General features: G+C 46.1%; 1 protein-coding gene across 2 annotated transcripts in view; it reads left to right on the forward strand.

Annotated features, from left to right (window-relative positions):
* NNT (nicotinamide nucleotide transhydrogenase) overlaps nt 1-25,458 on the forward strand; it is a 405,237-nt gene that overhangs the window by 35,944 nt on the left and 343,835 nt on the right. For both annotated transcript variants that reach the window (XM_086960606.1, XM_086960607.1), the window contains exons 3-4: nt 12,261-12,490; nt 14,204-14,421. In XM_086960606.1, the coding sequence (XP_086816732.1) occupies nt 12,261-12,490; nt 14,204-14,421 (448 nt within the window). The remainder of the gene's footprint in view (nt 1-12,260; nt 12,491-14,203; nt 14,422-25,458) is intronic.

The following is a 25,458-nucleotide window of genomic DNA, read 5'->3' on the forward strand; positions in this document are numbered from 1 at the left end:
CCTACTATTTCCCATTGTCTGTATCACTAACCCCCGTTTTATGAATTCTTAATAACATATTGGACAATGGTATGCCTTCTATCCAAATTACTCTTTAAACAAAATAAAGCACCTTAGTTCCTCAAGCTAAACACTTGTGATTATAAACTGAGCTAGCATATTAGCAATATGTTTTTAAACTCCCAAAACTGTAACAGTTATGCCTTAAGTTTCCACATATTTGCTTGTCCCAGTTTTACCTGCTAGTATACCTGTTTTCTTTGTCTTTCAGTTGCACCCTGTGCTCTGCGCAATTCTACTACTAATTTGTTTTCATTGCCACTCAAAACTGCCCTCGCTCACGTTCCTGTTATTTATATGTTCTTAATACAAACTACATGGTCACCGCATTGTTTTCATCTTTGTCTGAACCCTATATTGTTGCTTGTTTTAGAACTCTGTATACTTTACCCCTGGCAAAAAGTAGTTAAGTGCCTGTGCTCCCCTTAACACATGGTTGAAGTAGCGCAATCCTGATTGTTATATTTAACTTGAATATAAATCCCTAGTATATGGTACAAAATGTACCCAGAACCTTCAAGTTAAATGCCACTAGCAAACTGCAGCACTTATTGTGCCATCCACTACAGTGACCATGTAAAACGTGATTGTGAAGTCCGATTTTAATAAATATTTATGAAATGCAATTTTTAGAAAGTTACATTTTCCCTGACTGAAGATCCTAGATGCTAAATTTGCATTTGCTCTGCCACTTCTGCCAGCCAGTAAGGCATTGGAATAAGTGTGAATGGGTATGAAATGCCTTTCAAGAGCAAGCAAAAAGCTGACCTGAATTGTCCGAGATGACTCTTCTGAACCTGACAAGATGCGTCCCGGAGCGAAGACCATCCTTTTTTGTATTATTAGGTCTCGTGGCGTTGAACAGCGCGTAAGTGCTGTCTCGCCAGAGATCTATTGTCGCTGGGTCTGCTTCCCAGGAGACCGCACCTGGCCTCGCGCATCTCGCAAAAAACGATCGGCGTAGGCCACGCGCGCGTGAACGCGCTCGCTGTGGCTGTCTCCTGGGAAGCGCAAACATACACAGGCACACCTCCCCCTGCATGCATGCGCACACACAGAGACACACCTACACAAGCGCACATACACACACTGAGAGACTTCTCCCCCCGCCGTCGCACACAGAGACACACACACACGCACACATACAGACATCCCCCCCCCTTCCCCGCTCACTGGCACTCCGGACTTGTGCAGCCTCCGCGGGGCTCTCCCTCGGGCATGGGAGCCCCGCGTCACCACTGCTCCTTTAGGGACTCCGTGGGCGCGGGCTTTAAAACGGAAGTCCCGTCCCACGATAGGTTTCGTTTTGCACGCGCACGTCTTGTTTACCACCCTCACTGGGAAGAACGCTGCCTCGTCGGTTGGGTAACATTTCTGTTATGAACATTTAAATATTCTTGAAGACGTATTAAAACATTTTCCTTAGCAGGGAAGAAAAGCCTACAAAATTAAAAAAAAAAACCATCAATTCCACTGCCCAGAAACTGGAGCACGTTACTAATTAACATATGCTATGGGTGAACGACGGCTCAGGCACAGACTAGTTTATTTATGCTGTTTCTTACAGCAAATACATTTATACAGTGGAAAGGCCTGCACGTGAAATGGAACACGATTGGGTGGGGGTGTAAAAGAACGGTCACCGCCCCTATTCCTGCAGACCTGACCCTGTTAGACTGCCGTCCTGTTTACCTTGGACAGGTAGTTGGCTTGAGTAGAGAATAAGATCCAGCCCTAGCCTGGGGTGAAATGTGAGAGATTTTGACGAGTGGAGGGGTGTGAAAATTGGCCCCTCTGTCCCGTATTGAGGATTAACCAAACCCTTGAGGAACTCTGCAAGACTGGTAAAAGGATTGAGGGAATTAATCATCCCCCCCCCCCCCCCACCCCCCTTTCGGCCACTGTGCCTATCTGCCGCCTGCGCTTGGCCCCCAAAGTCTCCCCTCACCTTTATTTAGAGGCGCGGCTGAGAGACCCATCCTCCGCTATTGGTGACCTGGGTGAGGAGAATCGAGACCCCTGAGGTGTTCCACCTGTCCTGCAGCCCATTTCTGACAGGGAGGCTAGGGACGGTTGGGGCTGCGGTAGCGCGGCGAAGCGGAACAGGCAACCAGCTGGGCCTGAGGAGGCGCGATACTGCGCAGGCCTGGTGCAGCGTTCGCTGTCCCTGAAGGGGGTGGAGATCTAGTCAGGAGGGGCCTATGATCGCGCAGGTCCGAAGAAGGGCCACTGTTCGCTTGAGGGGAACGGGGCGGTCTCTGCCTAACGCCGCTACTCTCCCGCGCCTGCGTGGTGACGCCGATCACAAGGGAGACGGAATCGGCTTGAGGTGGAATTCAACGGAAGAGAAGCCCACGGAGCACAGTCCCAGTGCGACCTCCCCTCGGTGCCTGCTTGGGTGACATTCGACCTGGCCCACGAGGGAGGCGCTGCTGGGGAGAAGGAGCCTGAAGGTGAGAGCCGGTCCCCTGGGCTTGTGCAGTGTCGACGGACATATCCCAGAACACTTGGCTACAAGTAAGAAGGGAACTGGGGTCTGCTGTGGGTCTGGGGACTCATCAGAAGGTCCCGGAAGGGAGACTCTTCCCCCGATTATCTAACTGGAAGCACTGAGTTGGCAAGACAGGGAGGATTGAGTCCAGGAAGCCACTGAGACTCGTATAAAAGGGAACCAGTAAGGTGAAGAAGGGGGACAAGGCGGGAAAAAGACCTTTGAGCTCATTTGAATGCTGTCATTGACTGAGTTTATTGCTTAATCTGTCTTTTACAGTCGTGGAGGGGAAAGATTACTTTGAGTTCTCTTTGGCAATCACTTGATGTAACTTAGTGAAGCTGGTTGAAGTATTTACTTTACCCACTGGACCCATATAGAAATCCCTTTTTCCTTTGTAGGCGACAGACTCTGCTTCTTACTGTGCCAAGGCAGTGTAACCAAAGTAATGTCTTTATTATAGAATCCGTTTTGCTGTGCTGTAACCCTTGAGTTAAGAAACAATGTATTGCTGAAATTGAGTGGGGGAGAAATATTTAATGTGAAAAGGGACAAAACTGTCAGATGAGATAAGCAAGAGTATATAGAATTCTTTTATAAAACAGCCCGTATTTTTCTACACTGGTGTAGTGTCATTCTTGGATGGATGGACGCTGAGTTACTGTAAGGGTGTGACGCAGGCTTAACACTTTTGCCTTTGGGGTTAGACCTTCCTACACTGTGCCATGCTACCATAGGTGGATTGGTGACCCCAGGTCCAACAGTGTTGTATTCAGAATTCAGAATTTGGCTTTAAGCTCTGCCCATGTTAATGGGCTCCTTTGATAGTCTTCTGGAATGCTTTTTTTTCTTGGACCAATTTCTTTACTTGTCCTTCCCTTTTTAGGTCTCGCTATTCGATGCGCATGCGCATCGAGCTTGCGAGACTATGGGGGCTTAAACAGTCTTTAACTAACTTGCAAGGAATCGTGGCGATTCCTTGCAGTGCCCGTGAAATTCAAGCTCAATGCGCATGCGCATTGAGCTTAAAAGCGCGTGCACATCAGTTCCCTCAGCCGCACTCCAGGCCCCTGCTGCTTTCACACCCTCTCCGCCCCCTCCCCTGCCCGCCGTGTCGCATTTCTCCTCCCCCCTCCCCTTCTCTCCCTCCGTCTTGTTTTTGCCAGCCGTACTTTCACTTTGACGGCGCCAGGCTGTCTCTTGTTTTGCATTTGTCGGCTTACATAACTTGAATCAATAAAAATCTACCTATCTCATCTAATCTTCACGGATTGCACAGGACTGGATCCAGCCCCCAAAAATCTTAGGGATAAATACTCACTCCATATTCATGTAAGAAATAATATGCTACTAAATTGGCAAACCTCGACAGTTTAGCACAAAACAAATGTTTCCGGGAAAGGTCTTTTGTTGAGCCGCTCATCACATTGCCCCTTTCCTCCCCTCGTGTTACACCACAGCACTCCCTCTGGCAGCTGAAAACACTTTCAGACAGAACCTATTTCCCACGGGCGAGCAGGAAGGAGACCGGGACAACTGCGACAATCTTCGCAAAGTAGGAAAACGCGGGAGAGCAACGTCTGAGGTGCCGACCGTGACCCGCCAAGTTCGCTTCCTAGCTCCGAGGATGAGGTTCCTCGGCGTCCGCTGCCTTGGCTTTCTCTCCTGTTTCCCTTTGGTCGTCATCCTCTCAGAGGCTCGGGTAACGTGTGAGTACGTCATTTTTTTGGGGTTGGTATTTCCTATATGAAATTTTGTTCTAATGCGTGTGAATATTCTCTCTGCGCTTGCCACAAAAGTGCACAAAACCAGCAAATGTGAGCTGATTGAATAGGATTACAAACCATGACATAATTGTTTTTCCAAAGTCGAGTTGTGTAATACGGTCTACGACTGGAGACGAAAGTCGGATACTGGCTTAAGAAAAACATTGGGATTTTTAAAAAAAATAATCGAGGACAGCCAAGCCTACGTTTTTACAAGTAAAAAACTCCCCTTCCCTCGTTACATGCAATCGAAACAACACCTCACAGCTGTGCTATTCAACAGCCCACTAAGCCCTTTTCCGGCGAATCTCTGTGACACACTTTATATAAAAACCGAGCTACGGCGCGAATTAAATTTCCCCATATGGCCATATTTCTGGGTCATGACGCTAAATACATTTTTACATGATTTTGACGACCAGAGTGTTTTTTAGCTTGCTAGGTGCACTGCAATGAACTGGTATAGTGAACCCGAACAAACATGTTTACTTTGTCATGAGACATGTCTGTAACGGTCTGACTGAGGATTTTTCCAAGAGAAGGAAGCTACGTTAAAACGCGCTTTAATTCACATACAGGGGCGTCTGTTTATTTGTAAAACAAACAAAACACGCTCTCCGGAAAGATTTTGCTGAGCATACATTTTGTTGGAACTCCCAGTAAGCCGCCGAATGAAAACATTGTCTGAAGGTGGCGTGCCCAAGATCTCTTTAAAGCTGATTAGCTGCAAGGCTTTTTAATTGGATCTGATCTATGTCGGTGAGACATGAAGAATAAACTTTGGAAACCTGAACTCTGCTGAAAGTGAGCTGTAGCGCTTACAAGCAGCAATCGTACCGGTCAGTCAGTGAGCTAGCGTCCACGTAGGACGTGTAATATTACTTTTTCATGGTGTAGTATGTAAGGGCGAATAAAAACAAACCAGCAAAATGTTGCCTACTATTTGCGTAGTTGTATGTAATTAGCTGGTAAAAGCCTGTTATTTTTCTGCTTTTTAGCATCTACTGTGAAGGGTTACTTTATCTCCATGGGAGAATCTCTACGTGTACAGCTGGCGCCTGGCACGTGGTTAGTTTAATTACGCCGGATTAGGTGCTAAAAAGCAAGTTATATATTGCTTTTTAGAATCTGCTGTGAGTTGTTAGTTGACCTCCATGGGGGATATGTGCATGTTTCTAAATGGCGCCTGGCGCTACGTTTATGAGCTTCGTGTTTGTTGTTAAACATTTAAGCCTTATGCTTTGTAGTACAAGAACTGTTAATAATAGAATCGGTGGCTATGTCACTAGCGCCATGTGCGCTTCAGTAACAAGCAGATAAGAAATTTGACCGTATTTTAACAGTATGCTGTTGTAATACGGCTACTTTTCTTTATAGCGTACTGTTTAGTTTTATTTACATTTCATATATATGTCATTATATACAATAGCTTTTGCTGTTCTGTTTTTTTGGGAGTTATGCATTATACAAGAACAATACTAAGACTTAATCTAAAGCACACCTATTGCGCGACCAGTTACTGATAGTTTAAGAAATCATCAGCACAATCTTAGGCTGAAAAACGATCCAGCACACAGCCAGGTTCAAAACAGAGCCAATCCCCAGCCAGTCACAAAAGTATAATGCTCCTATTAAAACGTATACATGCTAGACGCGAGCAAAAAATACTCTTACCCGAAACAATAATAAACAGTTAATAGCCATGTTAGAAACCACCTTATTTTTTAGGGAAAGAACAAAATTGTAAAGCGTTGCCCAGCACAATTTCATTCTGCTGCAGTATAAACTTTAAACGGGTGCCTGTACAAGCACATAACATAGGGAGGGGTGGACTTTAGTTACAGCACTAGGAGTACAGGGTTGGAGCTTAAACTTTCATAGTGTTAGTGCCACTGCTGTAAGTTCTCACTTTTTAACAGCATACTCTTTCATTTGCCAATCACTAAGCCAGCGCTCCTCCATTCCTTTAGATCTGCAGCAACCCAACAACTGTCTTAGTCTCCTCCCCCCCTCTCACCGTCATATTCCTTTGTAAACTGTATTCTACTCCCAACAAACCATGTCCTCACAGACAGCAAATACTCTGTTTTTGCCATCTAGAAATCTGAACCGCACACAAGCAACCCATCCAATAGGGCCATACCTATTACTAACTTCCTACGCTAGCATAGCAAAGGTAGTCTAACCTAGCACCACCCCTCCATTGACTAACTACACCTAAGGTAGTCTAACCTAGCACCACCCCTCCATTGACTAACTACACCTAAACTCAGTCCTTTACAGTCTTGTTAGGATCTGTGCGGGGCGTTTGCAGAGGAATGCCACACTGCTACTTGTTGTACATACATCAAAAGCAGCATCTCCAATGCGTCATACATTACCTACCTGCTAATAAGCAATGCCTACAAACCACCTCGAGTGAGCATTAACTGCAAAACAAAATGCTCAATCAGCACCTTGCACAAAAGTTACCTGCAACATGTTGCATAGAAATAGCACAACCATATGTTGCTTTTTTTACAAAGGGCTTACACATTGCGCAAAAAACACATCTAGCAGTATTAGCAAAGGCCTTAGCTAGCACTTTTGTGCGAATTGTTGCATGTCAAGTCTGTACAAAAGGCATACTATTCACCTTTACAGTATATGCTGAAGTCAGCACTGTGCATGGAGTTCGCACCTATTGCGGTCACTGAGCCTCAAACTGCAAACAAAAATACTCAATTAGCACACAGTGCAAAAGGTGCCTGCAAATTATTGCCCCAAAATAGCACAACCCCATGTAGCTTTTTTATACAAAGGGCTTACAGATTACATAAACAACACATCTATCTATCGCCCTCACTCTATCTATCTATTGCCCTCACTCTATCTATCTATTGCCCTCACTCTATCTATCTATTGCCCTCACTCTATCTATCTATTGCCCTCACTCTATCTATCGCCCACACTCTATCTACCTATCTTTCGCCCTCACTCTTTATCTATCTATCGCTCTCACTCTATCTATCTATCACCCTCACTCTATCTATCCATCTATCACCCTCACTCTATCTATCCATCTATCACCCTCACTCTATCTATCCATCTATCACCCTCACTCTATCTATCACCCTCACTCTATCTATCGCCCTCACTCTATCTATCTATCGCCCTCACTCTATCTATCGCCCTCACTCTATCTATTGCCCTCACTCTATCTATCGCCCTCACTCTATCTATCGCCCTCACTCTATCTATCGCCCTCACTCTATCTATCGCCCTCACTCTATCTATCGCCCTCACTCTATCTATCGCCCTCACTCTATCTATCGCCCTCACTCTATCTATCGCCCTCACTCTATCTATCGCCCTCACTCTATCTATCGCCCTCACTCTATCTATCGCCCTCACTCTATCTATCGCCCTCACTCTATCTATCGCCCTCACTCTATCTATCGCCCTCACTCTATCTATCGCCCTCACTCTATCTATCGCCCTCACTCTATCTATCTATTGCCCTCACTCTATCTATCGTCCACACTCTACCTATCCATCTATCGCCCTCATTCTATCTATCTATCGCCCTCACTCTGTCTATCGCCCTCACTCTGTCTATCGCCCTCACTCTATCTATCTATCGCCCACACTCTACCTATCCATCTATCGCCCACACTCTACCTATCCATCTATCGCCCTCATTCTATCTATCGCCCTCACTCTATCGCCCTCATTCTATCTATCGCCCTCACTCTATCGCCCTCACTCTATCGCCCTCACTCTATCGCCCTCACTCTATCGCCCTCACTCTATCGCCCTCACTCTATCTATCGCCCTCACTCTATCTATCGCCCTCACTCTATCTATCGCCCTCACTCTATCTATCGCCCTCACTCTATCTATCGCCCTCACTCTATCTATCGCCCTCACTCTATCTATCGCCCTCACTCTATCTATCGCCCTCACTCTATCTATCGCCCTCACTCTATCTATCGCCCTCACTCTATCTATCGCCCTCACTCTATCTATCGCCCTCACTCTATCTATCGCCCTCACTCTATCTATCGCCCTCACTCTATCTATCGCCCTCACTCTATCTATCGCCCTCACTCTATCTATCGCCCTCACTCTATCTATCGCCCACACTCTATCTATCGCCCACACTCTATCTATCGCCCACACTCTATCTATCGCCCACACTCTATCTATCGCCCACACTCTAGCTATCTTATCGCCCTCATTCTAGCTATCTTATCGCCCTCATTCTAGCTATCTTATCGCCCTCACTCTATCTATCGCCCTCACTCTATCTATCCATCTATCGCCCTCATTCTAGCTATCGCCCTCACTCTATCGGCCTCACTCTATCTATCTATTGCCCTCACTCTATCTATCTATTGCACTCACTCTATCTATCTATTGCACTCACTCTATCTATCTATTGCACTCACTCTATCTATCTATTGCACTCACTCTATCTATCTATTGCCCTCACTCTATCTATCTATTGCCCTCACTCTATCTATCGCCCACACTCTACCTATCCATCTATCGCCCTCACTCTGTCTATCGCCCTCACTCTATCGCCCTCACTCTATCTATCTATCGCCCTCCCTCACTCTATCTATCGCCCTCCCTCACTCTATCTATCGCCCTCACTCTATCTATCCAGCTATCGCCCTCATTCTAGCTATCGCCCTCATTCTAGCTATCTATCGCCCTCACTCTATCGGCCTCACTCTATCTATCTATCGCCCTCACTCTATCTATCTATCGCCCTCACTCTATCTATCGGCCTCACTCTATCTATCTATCGGCCTCACTCTATCTATCTATCGGCCTCACTCTATCTATCTATTGCCCTCACTCTATCTATCTATTGCCCTCACTCTATCTATCGGCCTCACTCTATCTATCTATTGCCCTCACTCTATCTATCTATTGCCCTCACTCTATCTATCTATTGCCCTCACTCTATCTATTGCCCTCACTCTATCGCCCACACTCTATCTATCGCCCATCTGTCTATCTATTGCACTCACTGTATCTAACGCCCTCACTCTATCTATCACACTCTCTCTATCTATCTAACGCCCTCACTCTATCACCCTCCCTCAATCTATCTATTGCACTCACTCTATCTATCTATTGCACTCACTCTATCGCATCACCACAGCATCACTCAGCACCACCACAGCATCACTCAGGGGCACCACAACATCACTATGCGCTACCACAGCATCACTGAACGCCACAGCATTACTAGTCGCCACCACAACATCACTCAGCGCCACCACTGCATCAATCTGTGCAACCATTCAAAAACAACTGGTTCAAATATGTTCTCTCAATGTTTCAAGCTTTATTACAAATGTCACAAAAAGATGTTAATATTTCACTTCTGTTCTTGGATTTTCGTCACAATAAAATACACTGAACATAATCTTCACAAAAGGTATTTACAAAAGTTTAAGCTATTGCCATTATAAATTACAATAACTTTTATTTAAGTATTATTTAAAAAAATTAAAAGCCATTGTTATTTGTAATATCAATACATCTAAGTCACGTAAATACAACACATATTGCATTACAAATGCTATAGGTGTCACATTTGCAAAAGTTAAAACTATTGGCATTGTAAATGACAAAGCTATTTAGCTATTTTCAAAACCAACACATAAATAAAAAAAGTGTCCTTTACAATACCAATAGCTCAAACTTTCCTAATGCGAGACCTATTGCATTTCCAATGCTTGTTACTATTGGAACCTCCCATACAGACTGCCCATATAACATGTGACAATACTCTGTAGTTTCATTTTTATTTTCACAGCACTCTTTTGTTAATGATTTCGGTATCAAAGCTGCTGTTCCAGGCACAATAGCTATGCACTTTCCCAACATGTTGGTTCTGTAATTAAAGTGGTGTTTTTCATTTGTTTGTGCTCCTTAGCATGCCCTGCTTACTAAGAGTGCTGCATTAGTCTTTTTTTTTTTTTGCAGCGCTCCATGTAGCGCTTTCACTTTTCTTTGTGCACTGTTTGCCGTATTAACATTAGAAAACGTAGTTTTTCGTGCTTTCACTTAAACAATGCCGTCCCTTTAACTGACGGAACATAGTATCCCGATGGGCTAGAGACCCTCTTCATCCGCATGCGATCACAATAATACAGACCACCTCATCATCGCACAGCATCCGTCGCGACACCATCTTTAACACTTCTCTTGTTCAGCCAACCATGCGCAATGTCACTTCTTCGTAGAGGCCCATTTATTCTCATGTGTAAGTTGTGCTTTTGTGGCACTAGCAATTCAGCAAAACAGCTGCCCGATTTAATAACTAGCGTATTCAATGCAATAGGTCTCGGATTAATGAAAGTTTGAGGTATTGGCTTTGAAAATGACTGTTGGTTATATTGTTTTTTTCATGAAAAAATATCCCAGCAGTAGCATACATATGCAATAGATCCACAAAGAAATAAAAGGTTGTAGTACCACAGGTTGTCACTAGGTGCCCCGGTAGAGTTGTAATGAGACCTTAATTAGCCACATAAGGTACTGCACCCTTAATGCAATTGTAGACAGAAAGATTGCAGGTGAGCATACGTTTCCATTTGTTTTGATAGGATGTGCGATTGTTATCTGGCGTTTTAAAAATGCAGCATTGCTGTTTATTAAGATAAATACACAACAATGGTTCATTTTTTTAAACCTCAAGCTAACAAAAATCTTCCACTAAAAACATAAAATAAAAAAAAACAACTGCACCCTTTCGTTGCTTCATGGATTTTCTTTTATTGCTTATGCTACTTTGTCAAAAAATAATGTAACCAACATTATTATTTGCAATGCCAAAAGCTCAAACTTGTACTAATGCTTGTTGTCTTTTTGTGTTGAGGCTAAAAATGTGCCTTCGGTATGTTTGTCCAAACTTGCCTATATTTAACATGCTGCCTTTTATAACATCCCGCCTTATTAATCACAAGACGCTTTTCTACCATTTACACGAAGTCGAGGATTTCAAAGAGAAAAGTTTGCCAGCATGCAATGAAACTTTCTTTCCTTAGAGAATCTTGTTGAATATGGTCTCTGTTTTTTGCATGTGGTAAGTAAAGAGTTTGTTCAGTGTAAGGTCAGAAATGTTTTTTGTGTTCGTGTGAAGTGAATTTGTTTGAGTGCCCAAACTAAAATTCTGTACAATATTCTTAAGAGGCGTTAATACAACCCTCTTCATTCGTTGCCCTTTTTTGGGTCATTATCGTTTTTTTTTCCAGTACTTGCAGCATACATCATGGGGCAACGATTCAGCTAACTTCAGTTATTTGTCGTCTTCCCTGTGATTGTTAGCTTTCAGCGCTTTTACCAAAAGCACATATACACATGTATATACACACACAGGTTTCCTTAAGTGTCAGGGACTACTATGCCAATGTGTGTTTATATGAAACAAAAACGTTTTTGCTTTTAGCCAATTTCTTTTTAATGGGTGTGGACTGTGCACAGTCCTCAAGAATAAAGTTTAGCAAAATATAACATTGACAACAAAGCTTAAAGAATTGCTGCCAACACCATAGGTATTGCTTTGCCAGTACCGGTTACGAAGCAACTTTTTTTTGTTAATACAATAACATGAATTACATATTGTCTTCACTTACATTAGCAGCCATTCTTTGTGGTCTACTTTGTTCACATACCTGCTGTCTTGGACTTTGGTGTCAAATGCGCTTGTCCCTTAATCTCTGGTACGCACTTGACCCTAAGTAAATCAGTTATTGTGCAGGGCACGTTCCTTTCCAGTGCTCATATCCCTATGGATTTCCCGGTTCGGTTTTTGTTTTTCTCTGCAATGATCTGCTGCACTGTGATGTGACCAGCACAAACTTTTTGCCTACGAGGGGGTTCAATCCTTTCTATTCTTTCTGCAGAGCTTGTACAAATGTTTTCCTTTCTTTCTTTTGCAGGTGTTCCATATAAACAACTGACTGTTGGTGTTCCAAAAGAAATTTTCCAGAATGAGAAGAGAGTGGCTTTGTCACCAGCTGGGGTCCAGGCACTGATTAAACAGGGCTTTAATGTTGTGGTTGAAAGTGGAGCAGGTGAAAACTCAAAATTTTCTGATGACCACTACAAGGAGGCGGGTGCGAAGATCTTAGGGACCAAAGAAGTGCTGGCATCAGACCTCGTTCTCAAAGTATGTTCTTTTCATTGTCCTTGGCTGTTGATGTAAATGCTTTAAAAAAATATTAACATTGTAAGAAACAACGTATTTGACAATAATTAGTACAGTTGTGCATTCAAACAGTACAGACCACGTCTATACAATCACTGAAGGGGTTTAAAAATTATTAGACCTTATACAGCCCTTCATTATACACGGGTACAAAACGTTGCGGTATCCATAATGGGCACAAAAAGATAAAACATAACTGGAAACAAACGATGTGAAAACAGTTTAAACTGTGCAGATGTAATCGTGTGACTACCCGAAACCTCAATGTGGTATGTCGGGTGGGATGTAAATGGGGGGGAAGGAATAGGGATCCCCCACGGGAGCCTCGCAGGACATACACTGCCACTACAATTAGGGGAAATTTGTGGGTGGGGGACATGGAGTGCTAAGATCGTAGAGCTGTGAACCCCCCCCCCCCCCCCACACCCCACATGTAGAGAGCAATATAATTGTGTGGTGACATGTTGGCCTCCCACGTGTGGAAGAATTTGGACTTTTCTGGTTCATAGTGCATTCTATGCCAGACTGTGTGTAATTGGCAAGTAAGCGAGGCATAGAGAATGGAGAAGCCAATTGATATACCGTAATAGACCACTAAATTCTCGAATGTCCTGAGGATTTTGTCATTTAATAAGTCTCCCCACGTCGTGAGGTCTGATTCTGTCCATGTGGCTGATCTGGGTCTGGAACCCTTGGCGGTACTGCCCGGCATCGCCCAGAGAGATAATTAGGGGTTGGGGGGGGGAGAAGGGGGGTGACCTTACCATGGCTAATCACTGTTGCGTTTTCTAGAGCTCCGCAATTTCCTTGCATCTTCGTATGGTCTATGGTGTTGTTTACTTGCCCCTTTCTTCTATAGATCATAGGTCCAGCAAGATATTTAGGTGTAGAGCACGTGTGTGTGCAGAAATGCAAGTTTGGAATGAGTGGTACATGCTCTGCCTTTCTGTTATTTTCAAAGCAGTATTCCTTAATCCCTTGGCTTTAGTAGCCAATATGTGGAATCTGTCTACACCTTTTAAAGAAGCTGATTGAAAGTAGATAAATCTATTATTTATTTCTACGTTGTTAATTGTGCTTTCATAGCAAGTCAGCAGTGTTAGACTGCTATTTGATGTTTATGGGGCACTTCTGAGCGACAGAAAAGGCATGGCAAGAGCAGCCGGGCATATATCCTGTGGAATTCTAGCATATTTACCAAGTATTATTATTTTGAGTGTTGTACCGATCTTTTGCTGTATATCGGGTTATAAGCTTAAGCTCTAGTATTTGAGGAATACATGTTAAAATCTGAACTGGCATCAGTAAAAAACTTCCGAAATGTTACGGTAAATATAAAGGTTCTCTTCAGTATGAATGAAAGTAGAGCCTATGCATGAATGTATGTAATGCTGCAAAATATTCTTATTTCAGTGGAATAGAGTTGATGCTCATCAATTTATATATTTGGGGGAATTTTTATGTAGTTAAGGTTTTTTTATTTTAATCAGCCATTTCAGAAACGTCTACAACCATTTATAATGTGTGCAAATGGTACAGATGTTTAACCAACCCCAGAAAGCTATAAATGGTTTAAAATAACAACATCAGTATTTGTAAATATTGGAAAGGGCTTCTGAAATGTGGGCGTATAATTTGTGTAGCTTATTGGCTTTCTTTGTCTTGATTCCATAGGTGAGGGCGCCCGTATTGAACCCTGTACTCGGTTCCCATGAGGCAGACCTTTTGAAACCTGCAGCTACGCTTATTAGTTTCATCTATCCAGCTCAGAACCCGGAGCTGCTGAATAAACTGGCTGAACATCGAAGCACTGTCCTAGCCATGGATCAGGTACCCCGGGTCACCATCGCCCAAGGATATGATGCACTTAGCTCCATGGCCAACATTTCAGGGTATGGTTTAGCACTCTTGTATGTTATGGTCAGTGTTTTGAGTCCTTGGTTCCCAGAAAAATGTACTTTTGTATAAATGAGTATACATAAGAAAAGATGACCTTAAAAGTAGAAGCTGTGGACCAGGACTCTAATTTACTAGCAAAGATGGTGTACAGCATGTAAATGAAAATGCCAGAGCTCTATGCAAACATACAACTTCCTTATCTAAAGTGGTTACCTTGAAGAGAGGCCAGGAATGAACTGCACTTGTGAAAGCACAAAGTCAGCATTTTGTTTAGTTCTGAATGCTGAATTGTTAAATGTACCTGCATTGTTGGTCCTGTTATATAGCTTTATTAATTAATTGTTTGGTAAGATTAAAGTGCTTATGTGTTTCACTGGTGTACTGTTTGTGGAAAACTATCTTTCAAAAAAGAAGAAAGCAGTTGTATTTGATCTTTTTAGTATTGGTATATGTTGCAGGTGCGTTCAAACAAGGTACTTTAAAGTGCAAAGAAGGGTAGCCACAGTTGTTTGCAGAAATTGTTGGCTTTCATGGTAAACCCAGGAATGCCTCTGTTTTTGCAGTGATGCCTTAGTTACAACACTTGGACATACCCAAGTTCCTTAGGTATGTCCAATTCCCTTGGTTTGCACTATCGCTGCACCTATGTGGATCTCGCAGACCTTTATATATGAAGCATCTGATCATTCCTTACATCAGTCTTGTTTCCTTGGCTTGCTCCGTGACTGCTCTTTTGTGTGCTTGAAAGACCCTTATACATGTGATGTCTGATAATTTGTTGCCTTTCTCCTCCGCTATTCTGAAGGGTGCTGTTCAAAGAGTATTGTGTTTCTAGTTGTACAATAACCATTCCCATGGGTCTGTCCGCCGCTATTCCTGTTTGGACTCTAGAGAGCTGGTTGCATTATGGCATCTCCTTTCCTGCACCTATAAAACTCCACTCCACTCTGGTAGTATTATGCCTATTACTGTGGTTTGGAGTCTCTAGACTATAAAGTGTATATTTGTAGCTAGCATTTTTCACTTCTGGAGACTTCCTATGCTTAAAAGTTAATGTGTTTTTAAATTTCGACAAACAACTCCAAAAATGGTGGGTATCTACTTGCACGTTTTCATTCTCGTACCCTTTTCCCGCACCCTTGCATAGGCGCTGGTTGCATGCGTGCAATGCCCAAAGTTGAGCAGTCATTTCCACACATACTCCACATCTTAACACTTCCAACACAGGCCACAGTGCAGTAGCATACTTTCCGTCAATTCTCACAGTAAAAGCTTAGGCATCCGCTCTACAAATCCAATTCAGCCATTTGCAACGAAGCTAAATGTGATGGAGCCAATTTATCTTACTGAAGCTGAACTATTTTTCAGAATCCTTTTATTACCCAGACCAAGATCATCTATCTCCTACCCATTTCCTATCCACTCAGACTTGCCTAGCGATACTTTTTTCACCCCAGGACGGTCCGCACTACCATTTTGAGAATCACGTTTCCTGTCCTCTGAAAAGCAATGACTATAGAACTTTCCAGGCCATAACCTGTAATTTTAATCTAATGCGTTATCTGACGTTTTCCCAGTTCTTATAGTATGTTGCGATGCACCATTCAAACCAAAATGCTTCCTGTCTCTTTAATTCATACATTTTGGTACAGCTCCCTATCCGATGTGAATCCTGTTTCACTGTATGCACTTGACACCAACCTGGAATTTGACAGCTGCAATGCCTATACAATTGAATACCCGATTAATCTAACAAAAAATGTCTCCAAGAACTTAAAACACAGATTTCTCCACCCAGAAACCTTAGTTTCTGACCCCTACTTCTGCACATCTAAAGTTAACTTAATAAATTATATTTTCTACACAAAAAATCTCAATGGAGGAATGCTCTCTACTCAATGCTCTTGATCTCTACGTCCAGGTAAACCCCACATAGCCGTAGACTGTCCGTATCTCCCATACCCACCTTCAATGCAAAAATAACCATCTCCATTTATAACATTGGGATTATCCTCTTCCGGTCATCAGACCACAACCTAGATCTTTTAAGCAAATTCTTCCCTATCATCAAACATACAGTATCTCATAAATACTCATCCCCCTCTCTAGATCATCCTAGATTTACACGCAATCCGCAGGTGCCCCCAAATAGTGTCCTTGCATATCCTAGCCACTTTAAACCGTCCACCCTTATTCTCTCCACACTCCACCATAACAATCCGCCCACACAATACCAATTCTTCCACACCTTGTGATGGAGCAGAGTAATTCTCACCAAATCACAAAACCAATACGCGCCCATGCGTTATTGCTGCAATAAGGGCCACCAAGTCGCACAATGACAAAAATATCTTCACCACCTGGACTCCACCCCCAATCTCCGAATCAAAGCCTAATACCTTCTCCAACCACACCCCCCACCATCTCTCTCAGACCAGTACCAACCCAACTACACAATCCAGAGCACCCCTCCCTTCACAGCCCTTTGCCCCACAACCACCTGCTACCACAACTCGAAAGAATCAATCAATCACATGTTTAAGCGCGACTACTCACCTGTAAGGGTCTCAAGGCGGTGGGGAGGAGAGGAGGTGCAGGTTCCAGTCCAAAAGGAGGGGGTCTATCAAAGTTTTTAGGTTTCTCTTGAAGATGGGGATTGAGGTTGCCTGTCTGAGGTGGAGCTGTAGGGCATTCCAGGCTCTGGCCGTGAGGAAGGAGAAGTAGCGGCCTCCCAATCTGGTCTTTCAGGTGCGGGGAACCATGGTGTAGGAGAGCTCAGCTGATCATAGGGTTCTTTGGGGTGCGTGGAAATTGAGTCGGCAATTCAAGTATGCTGGACTGGTGGTGTGGAGGGCTTTGTGTGCGTGGGTGAGGATCTTGAAGGTGATTTTAGTCTCAATGGGGAGCCAGTGGAATGTTCGCAGGTGCTGTGCGATGTGGCAGTGTCTTGGCAGGATTAGGACCAGTCTTGCAGCAGTGTTCTGGATGTTTTGTAGCTTGGGGGTGAGGTCATTGTTTATTCCGGTGTAGAGTGCGTTGTCTTAGTCAAATCTGCTGGTGACGAGGGTGTGAGCAATGTTTTTTCTGTGCTCGAGGGGGATCCATTTGAAGGTCTTGCGTATGAGGCTGAGGGTGTTTAATCAGGAGGATGCGACTGAGTTGAGCTGATGGTCCATTTTGAGCTCAGAAGGTTGCGTGCGTGGTCCTTGGGGGTGGGCGGCCTTCCGAGGGCGGGGGGCCACCAGGGGTCATTTCGAGCTTTGGGGTGTGGGCCCATGAGGAGTACTTATGTTTTGTCAGTGTTGAGTTGTAGGCAGCTGCTTTTCATCCATTTGGCGACCGCTTTCATGCCTTCCTGATAGTTGTTTTTGGCTGCATTGGGTTCGTTGGATAGGGAGAGAATGAGTTGAGTGTCGTCTGCGTATGAATGAAACTATGTTGAGTCTGTAGGTTCTGACGATGGGGGCGAGCGGAGCCATGTATATGTTGAAGAGCGTTGGGCTGAGGGAGGACCCCATGGGACTCTGCAGGTGGTTGGTGTAGGGTCCGAGAGGAAAGGAGGAAGTCTGACCCATTGCTTTCTGTCGGAGAGGAAAGAGTGGATCCAGTCAAGGGCCTTGTCCCGGATACCCGTGTTGTGGAGTCTGCGTGTTAGGGTGCGGTGGTAGACTGTGTCGAAGGCCGCTGAGAGGTTGAGGAGGATGATGGCTACTGTTTCTTCTTTGTCCAGTAGGGAGTGGATGTCGTCTGTTGCGGTGAGGAGGGTGGTTTCTGTGCTGGGGTTTTTCCGAAGCCGGATTGGGACAAGTCGAGGATGTTGTGCCTTTAGATGAAGGCGGCGAGTTGGCTGTTTATCGCTTTCTCTATGACTTTGGATGGGAACGGGAGCAGGGATATTGGTCTGTAGTTTTTGAGGTCGGTGGGGTCTGCCGAGGGCTTCATCAGGAGGGGGTTGATCTCGACCTGTTTATAGTCGTCCGGGATGGAGGTGTTCGCCAGGGAGCGGTTGATGGTGTGGCGGACCATGGGTGTGATGGTGTCGGCAGCTGTGTTGAAGATGTGGTGGGGGCAAGGGGCCGTGGGGGCCTGGAGTGGATTGACTTTATCGTCTTCAGTGTGTCTTCGGTGGTGAGGGTTGTCCAGCTGACAATCGTCGGCTTCAGGGTGTTGGGTGGCTGGTCAGGGTTCAGTGTTTTGGTTGTCTTAGTCGTAGTTGTCATAGATTTTATTGATTTTGTGGTGGAAGAAGGTGCTGAGTTTGTTGCAGAGGTCTTATGAGGGGGGAATGTTAGTAGACTCGCTGGTGGGTTTGGCAAACTCCTTGATGAAGATTTCTTCGCTGTTGTGTGCGTGTGGAGATTCTGTCTTTGATCACTGTTTTCCTTGTGTTTTTGATGAGTTGGTGGCGGCTTTGAAGTTCTTGTGGGCTTTTGTGGATTTGGAGTTCCTCCAGGCCTTCTCAAGGCGGCGGCAGGTGCGCCTGGACTCTTGAAGTTCGGTGGTAAACCATCTGGCTTTCTTGGTGTGTGTTGTTCTTCTTGAGGGGGGCTATGGTGTCGCTGTTGTTGAGCCATCTGTGCAGAGTTTATGCTGCGGTGTTTGGGTCGTCGTCTTCCGCTGTGGTTGGGGTAGAGTTGCAGAGTGAGGAGGTGAGCTGGTCGTCGGTGATTTTGGCCCAGTTTCTCCATGGGAGAAGGTGCTGGTGTCTGTGGATGGTGGGTGTTCTGAAGGTGAAGTGGATGCATCAATGGTCTGTCCACAGGAGTTCGGTGATGTGGCTGGAAGTGATAGACTTTCCTGTTGTGAAGCGGGGATCAAGAGTGTGTACTGCTGAGTGCGTGATATGATATTTTATTTTGCTTGATTAATTAAAATCTTTGCAAATGCATTACAAAATGATTCCCATTGTACACAGATAAATGCAATTAAAACCACATAATGTAGAAAAGGACATCACCTGCATATACAATTAGCTGTTTAAAAAAAAGATTATCATAGACTCTTATGACTAATGGAATGTTATCTGTCAGGGACTACCACAACTTCTCCGGTCGAATAGCACAGCTTAACCAGCTCCGTTGGCCATGGTTAGAGTCTTGGTGATTAAAGTGCAAAAACAAGATCGTGAGTTAATATTACACTAAAAAGGCATTTTAGCGGTTTTCGCAGAGTGCATGGGTTCGGACACGATGTGACGGAGTCCATAGTTGTGGAGGTTGTCCAGGAGAGATGTGGTGTTGGGGGTCTAGTTGGTTGTCGAGGTGGAAGTTGAGGTCTCCCAGCAGGGTGTAGTTGGTGGATGCGATGGCTTGCGGGGAGATGATGTCCGTGATTGAGTTGGTGAATGGTCCGCGGGGTCCAGGGGGTCGGTAGATGAGGGTTCCCCAGAGGGGTCTGTGGGTGTCTGCTGGTGATAGTAGCATGCAGTTGTTGTTGCGGCCTGGGTTGAATGCATGAAGTGCCGCTGGGTCGTAGCGTTGGCGGTGCGGAGGTCCAGGGTTCCTGGCGCTGGTCGCGGTTGGGTCACAGACAGAAGCAAACGGGCTTGACTTTGGTGCGCCAGCGGCGTGGCCGCCATTAAGTAGGGGTCGGAGAGGGCTGGACAGCTGGAAGGCGGGGGAGGGAAACTGGCTTGGGCTGGTTGTACTGGGGGGAGGGGCCACGGGGGCAGCAGCGGCAGGGAAAACTGGCACAAAGTAGTAAAAAGTGAAGCAAAGAGATGGAAAGAGTGAACGGATGAAATAAAAAAGAGGGTGAAAAACGATTAACTCGGAGAAGAAAAGGAAAGGAAAAGCAGAGCGTGAGGAGGAGTCGGGGGTCCACTGAACCACCAGTGATGAGGCGCAGGTATAACATACGGGTGGAGGAGGGCCTCGAACACCGACACGCGAGAGAGCAGGGGCCCAGGAGGTCTCACTTGATGGTGGAGCTGCGAGGGTGGGAGAGAAATTTCACTGACAATGAGTCAGTGGTCTTGCTCTAGATCAAGATCTCGACTTGATAACATTACACAAGAACGACATTAACTCAAATCTGTCCTACAGAGACTAATAAATATCACATTATAACTGGCCAATAACAGATGGGCCAAAAAGACTCAAGGAAGTAATAGGCACATCCACTCACAACCCAACATATATCACTCAGGACTGCCATCAAGCACTCCTTACAACAGGTTGCCAACCATCTTACCACCTCCTCTCACAAGATGGCGATCAGGCTTAAGGATCCACTATTGGACAGTGACATAAACTCCCTTCTCCCATATAATCCTGCACACCACGAAATTCCAGACAACCTTGCTCCCATCCTAACAATGTTCTTGAACCCACACAGAGAACCTAGGCTTAACTGTAGAGAAGCAAAATATATCCAACCCTAAGTAAGTTCCCATCGTACACACAACCTTAGCGAAAACCAAACCACCCCTAAAATGCATGCTTCTAAATTGCAGATCGGCCATGAAGCATCCAGTGGACATTGCTGACCTCATCCTTGTGCAAGAGCTTGACCTCTTATTCCAACAGAAACCTGGCTAAATGACTTCTGCACCAATCCTAGACATATTAGTCCCACTTAGCTATGATATTATAAGATCAGACGGACCTAACCGACTGGGTGGAGGCATTGCCTGCATACACCACAATATCCTTGCTGTGAATCTGTACTAAACCATTGAGCTATCCTTTTGCCTAAATATTGCGAGTAACATGTGCTCTACCACCCTCCATGCGACAACCTCTCAGTCATCAAACAAATCATGGAAATCATCACTACCGACGTAGGACAATACTGCTCCCAGATCTTCCTCTGAGATTTCAACCTTCATTTGAACGACCCGAATGACCCCTCAGTTAACCGCCTAGAATCCTTTCTAGCGTACCTTAAATTCAACCAAATCTGAAACAGCCCTTGTACATTGGAAATTTTCCAATGTACAATACCACATGTATGCAGATGACTCAACTCAACTACGTTAAAAACCCCAAACTGGCTTACCAGAAACCACCTCAAACTCAACTCATTCAAAACAGAATACTTCTGAATTGCCCCACCAAAACGATCTCTTGACATTGAAGATTGGATGAAACATTAACAGCCTTCACTGTCTTCCACACATAATAGATTCCACTAGATCACTGGGAATAACACTTGACAAGAATCTCAACTTGCAGGAACACATCAGCTCAGCCGTTAGAGGAGCAAACTTTCAAATGAGCATTCTAAGAAAAATAAAACCCTACCGCTCCTTCGACCTTACACCAGCTGTAGAAGCTCTAGTGATCCCCAGGTTAGACTATGGGAGAGCTACCCTATGTGGTCTGCCATGATCCGAATTGCCTCCACTAACAGCTTTCCTTAACTCTGCTGCAAGGCACATCACTGATCCAAAAGGAACAACCACATCACTCTAGATCTGAAGGTACTAAACTGGTATGGGGCGAGGATACAGATGAAAATTGCTTGCATGACCCATAAAGCCCTACACTTCAACACACTGAAGTACCTGTCTTATAATCTGGAATTGTCAGGCGGTGGCAGATCGTCTAAAAACACCCACACCTTACTGTTGAAACCTCAAATTTTGGGGAAAAAGTAAACCTACAACTGAGCCTTCTCCAGATTAGCCCCTAGAATCTGGAACTCCCTGCCCCCTGAAACCTTCACTAACTTCATTCATAAAAGAAGCCAAACTACTTTTAATGAACAAATTCCTTCCCTCAACCAACCGACTCACTTTCTGGATATTGATATGATGCAGTTCTTAAACTGTCTGTTTTCCATGTGTGAAGCGCTCTTAATACGCTTGTAGGCTCACGTTCTCGCTATATAAAACTTTATAAAGTAAATAAATAAAACCCAGAGGCCAACAACAAGCAGAATAATGTTACATTCTTGTCCTCACACACAATATTGTACACAACCAAGTTGGGCCATATGAGAGAAGCATGCTGATCCATTTGCATCACTTCCACTTAGTAGTATCCGTAATTGCGCTGCAGTGCCTAATTAGTTTCATGAAGTGCTATAGAAATGTAACTCTAATATGGCGCTGCGTATTACCAAGAAATCATCCCTTCTCTCAGCCAGAAACTATACCGCAAGGTCTTTTATTACTTGTGCTCCCTTGCACACGGTTTTCCCAGTGTCAAATGACTTGGTATTGTTCCTCTAAAATCTCTACAGTGTTAACACTTTCAGTCTTCTACCCACGTACACCCTTCTCAACTGCCACCACCTGCCTGGGTTCGTTCAGTTTTACCTCACCTGTGAAACGCATCCTAATACTTAAGACAGCCAACTCCTCCTGCAACATCAGATTAGTTTACCCCTCAACTATTTTTCCTCGGGGGGGGGCGGAGCTAGCCGGCGTCGATGGCGGACGCGTGAGCTTTCGGCTCCTCGCCTAAGCCCCTAAATTATCCTGATAAACTATCCTACTGAATGCCAATTTAGCTTAGTTCGAGGCCTGGTGACCCCTGGTGCCCCCCCGACCCGGTTGAGTGGCCCGGAGTGACCGAGAGCTGTGGGTGACGACCCGTACACGATCGGCGACGGAGAGAGGCGCGAACCAGGCCTGAAGCCGCGACCTGCCCCGCGGAGCAGGCCGCACGACGTCACCTGACGTGCGGCCTCGACTTCCAGAGGAGCCGGAGAGCGCAGCACGCTGAAACTGGGGAGGCGCACGGTCCGTGTGATCGCCACGGCCCACTTGGGAGCCCACACGCAGCGGCGTTACAACTGCAGGGACACTGCCGCTAGCGCGCCCAGTCGGGGCCGGCGCAGTTCTTGGCGGTTGGCGGACTCCGACACAAGCCGCACCCCGGAGGTTACACCTGCGCCGCAGCCACCATTTTTGGCCCGCCAATGTTTCTGGGGCCGAGGAGTGAGCGACGCACTACCCTTGCGGCACTGCCCGGACGTTTACGGGGTGGTTATCGTGAGACAGAAACCCTCCCTGGTGCTGGATCTTCATCATGGGGAAAAAAAATGCAACGCAGGCCAAACTTTCCTTTGACCGCCGGAAGACGAAGGGGTCGGAGCCCCCGGCGGCGGAAGCCTCCCCGAAAGGAGCCACGGCGTCCACGGCACCTACGGATCTTCGAGATCTGCTGGCAGCGATGGAGAAAGGAATCCAGAACAGCATAGAGGCAGTGGGCTCCAAGATAGACGCGTTATCGTACCGCATGGACCGCATGGCGGAACGCGTAGACAAACACGCGGAGCGCCTCGACATGGCAGAAAGGCGCCTCACGGAGGCGGAGGAGGCTCAGACCGAGTGGGACAAAGACCGTAGACAATTCGGCAGATTGCTCCAAGTGATCCGTGATAAGGCAGAGGACTTAGAAGCGCGCTCCCGCAGATCGAACATTCGCATAACGGGAGTAGCGGAATCGACTCGGACAGGCAAGATGGAGCTCTACGTGGAGAGCCTGCTGAAAACGCTTCTTGGGGAGGAGGCCTTCTCCCCAATGTTCATCGTGGAGAGGGCGCATCGTACTTTGGGCCCTCAGCCTCAACCCGGACTGCCACCCCGGCCCATCATTGCCAAGCTCCTAAACTACAGGGACAGAGACACGGCCCTGCGGCTGGCTCGGGAAAAGGGACAACTGCAGGTGGAAGGCATGAAAATATCGCTGTACCCTGACTTCACGGCCAAAGTACAGGAGGAGCGCCGCCAGTTCATTCCGCATAAGAAACAGCTGCGCGAGCTGGGCCTAGACTATGCGATGCTGTACCCGGCCAAATTGAGGATTAACACCGGCGGGAAATCGTACTTCTTCACGGACCCTAAGGAACTACAGAAATCTCTGAAAAACTGGGCCAAAGAACGCAAGGAACACCGAAAGCAGCACGGAGAGGATTCGGGGGAGGCGTCGACCCTGGAGGAACAGGACTGAGGCAGTGCACCTAGTTTTTTCTGCACTTATTTGCAAGGGTCGCTGTAGGCCATGCTACTGTGGATAAACTGTGAGTCTCCATATTATGAGCTGCGACCCAACTGGAGACATTTGCTAGGAGACGGGGGGAGTAAAATCGCAGCGGCTCCTACTGCCTAGTGGTTGCTGGACCAATCTGCAAATGCCGGTGAGGCTTTCACTGTGTTGTACTCAGGGACGGGCGGGGGGGCGGGGGGGAACTGGGTGAATTCAGTGTGCGGCATTGCAACACTGGGGGGCTAAGAGGGGACGCGGAACTGGAGGAAAAAGAACTTTTAAACCGCTGGTGGTTTTATGCAGTTTCGGCACGCTTTGCCCCTGTGCTTTTGGTTGAGACACTCCCCAGGGAGTTGGGACTTGTATCGCCCGCTACTTTGGGGTACCTGAGTTGATGGGGATTTGTGGGGGGCTCTGTCTGGCCGGGTTGGGGGTGGTCAGCTGTGGGTGGGGTGGGGACTGGGGGGAGGGTGGTGGGGCTAAAGTTGAGGGGTTTGTTGCTGTTCGTAAATTGAAGGGCCTGTGGTTTGCTGTGAGTATCTGGCGAATGGTGAGTGCGCGTGGGCGGAGTGTCTGTCTGCTTGCCATGAGCGATGAAGCACTGATTAAGGGTTCGCCACCTCCCGATGGAGTTACTATGGCGCATTGTGCTTTACGATGTCTTCTGCTGTAATGCCTGAACGCCCGCAGACCCAGCGCGCGCTGTCCCTGTTGACCTGGAACGTGCGAGGGCTAAATGATCACCGAAAGCTACGGAAGGTAATGAGCTTTCTTAATAGACACCATGTGGATGTAGCCCTGCTGCAAGAGACACACCTGCCCGTCCATAGTAAGATGTTGCAGGCTAGAGGGCTGGCAGGGAATATAGTAGCAGCAGGCTTCACCTCCCACGCCCGTGGCGTGATCACCTGGGTTAACCCCGCCTCGAGATTGAAACTGACCCCGCTATCTGTGGACACTGAGGGTAGATATGTGATGGCTAGGTGTACGGGGAGGGGGCTGGACCTGCTCTTGGTAAACGTTTATGGCCCTAACCATGATAGCCCGGAGTTCTATGCAGCACTATCGGCCACCTGTAGGTCACACACGCAC

Source organism: Lissotriton vulgaris, chromosome 3_1 (assembly GCF_964263255.1).
Source record: "Lissotriton vulgaris chromosome 3_1, aLisVul1.2, whole genome shotgun sequence".
In the NCBI taxonomy this organism is placed as follows: domain Eukaryota; kingdom Metazoa; phylum Chordata; class Amphibia; order Caudata; family Salamandridae; genus Lissotriton; species Lissotriton vulgaris.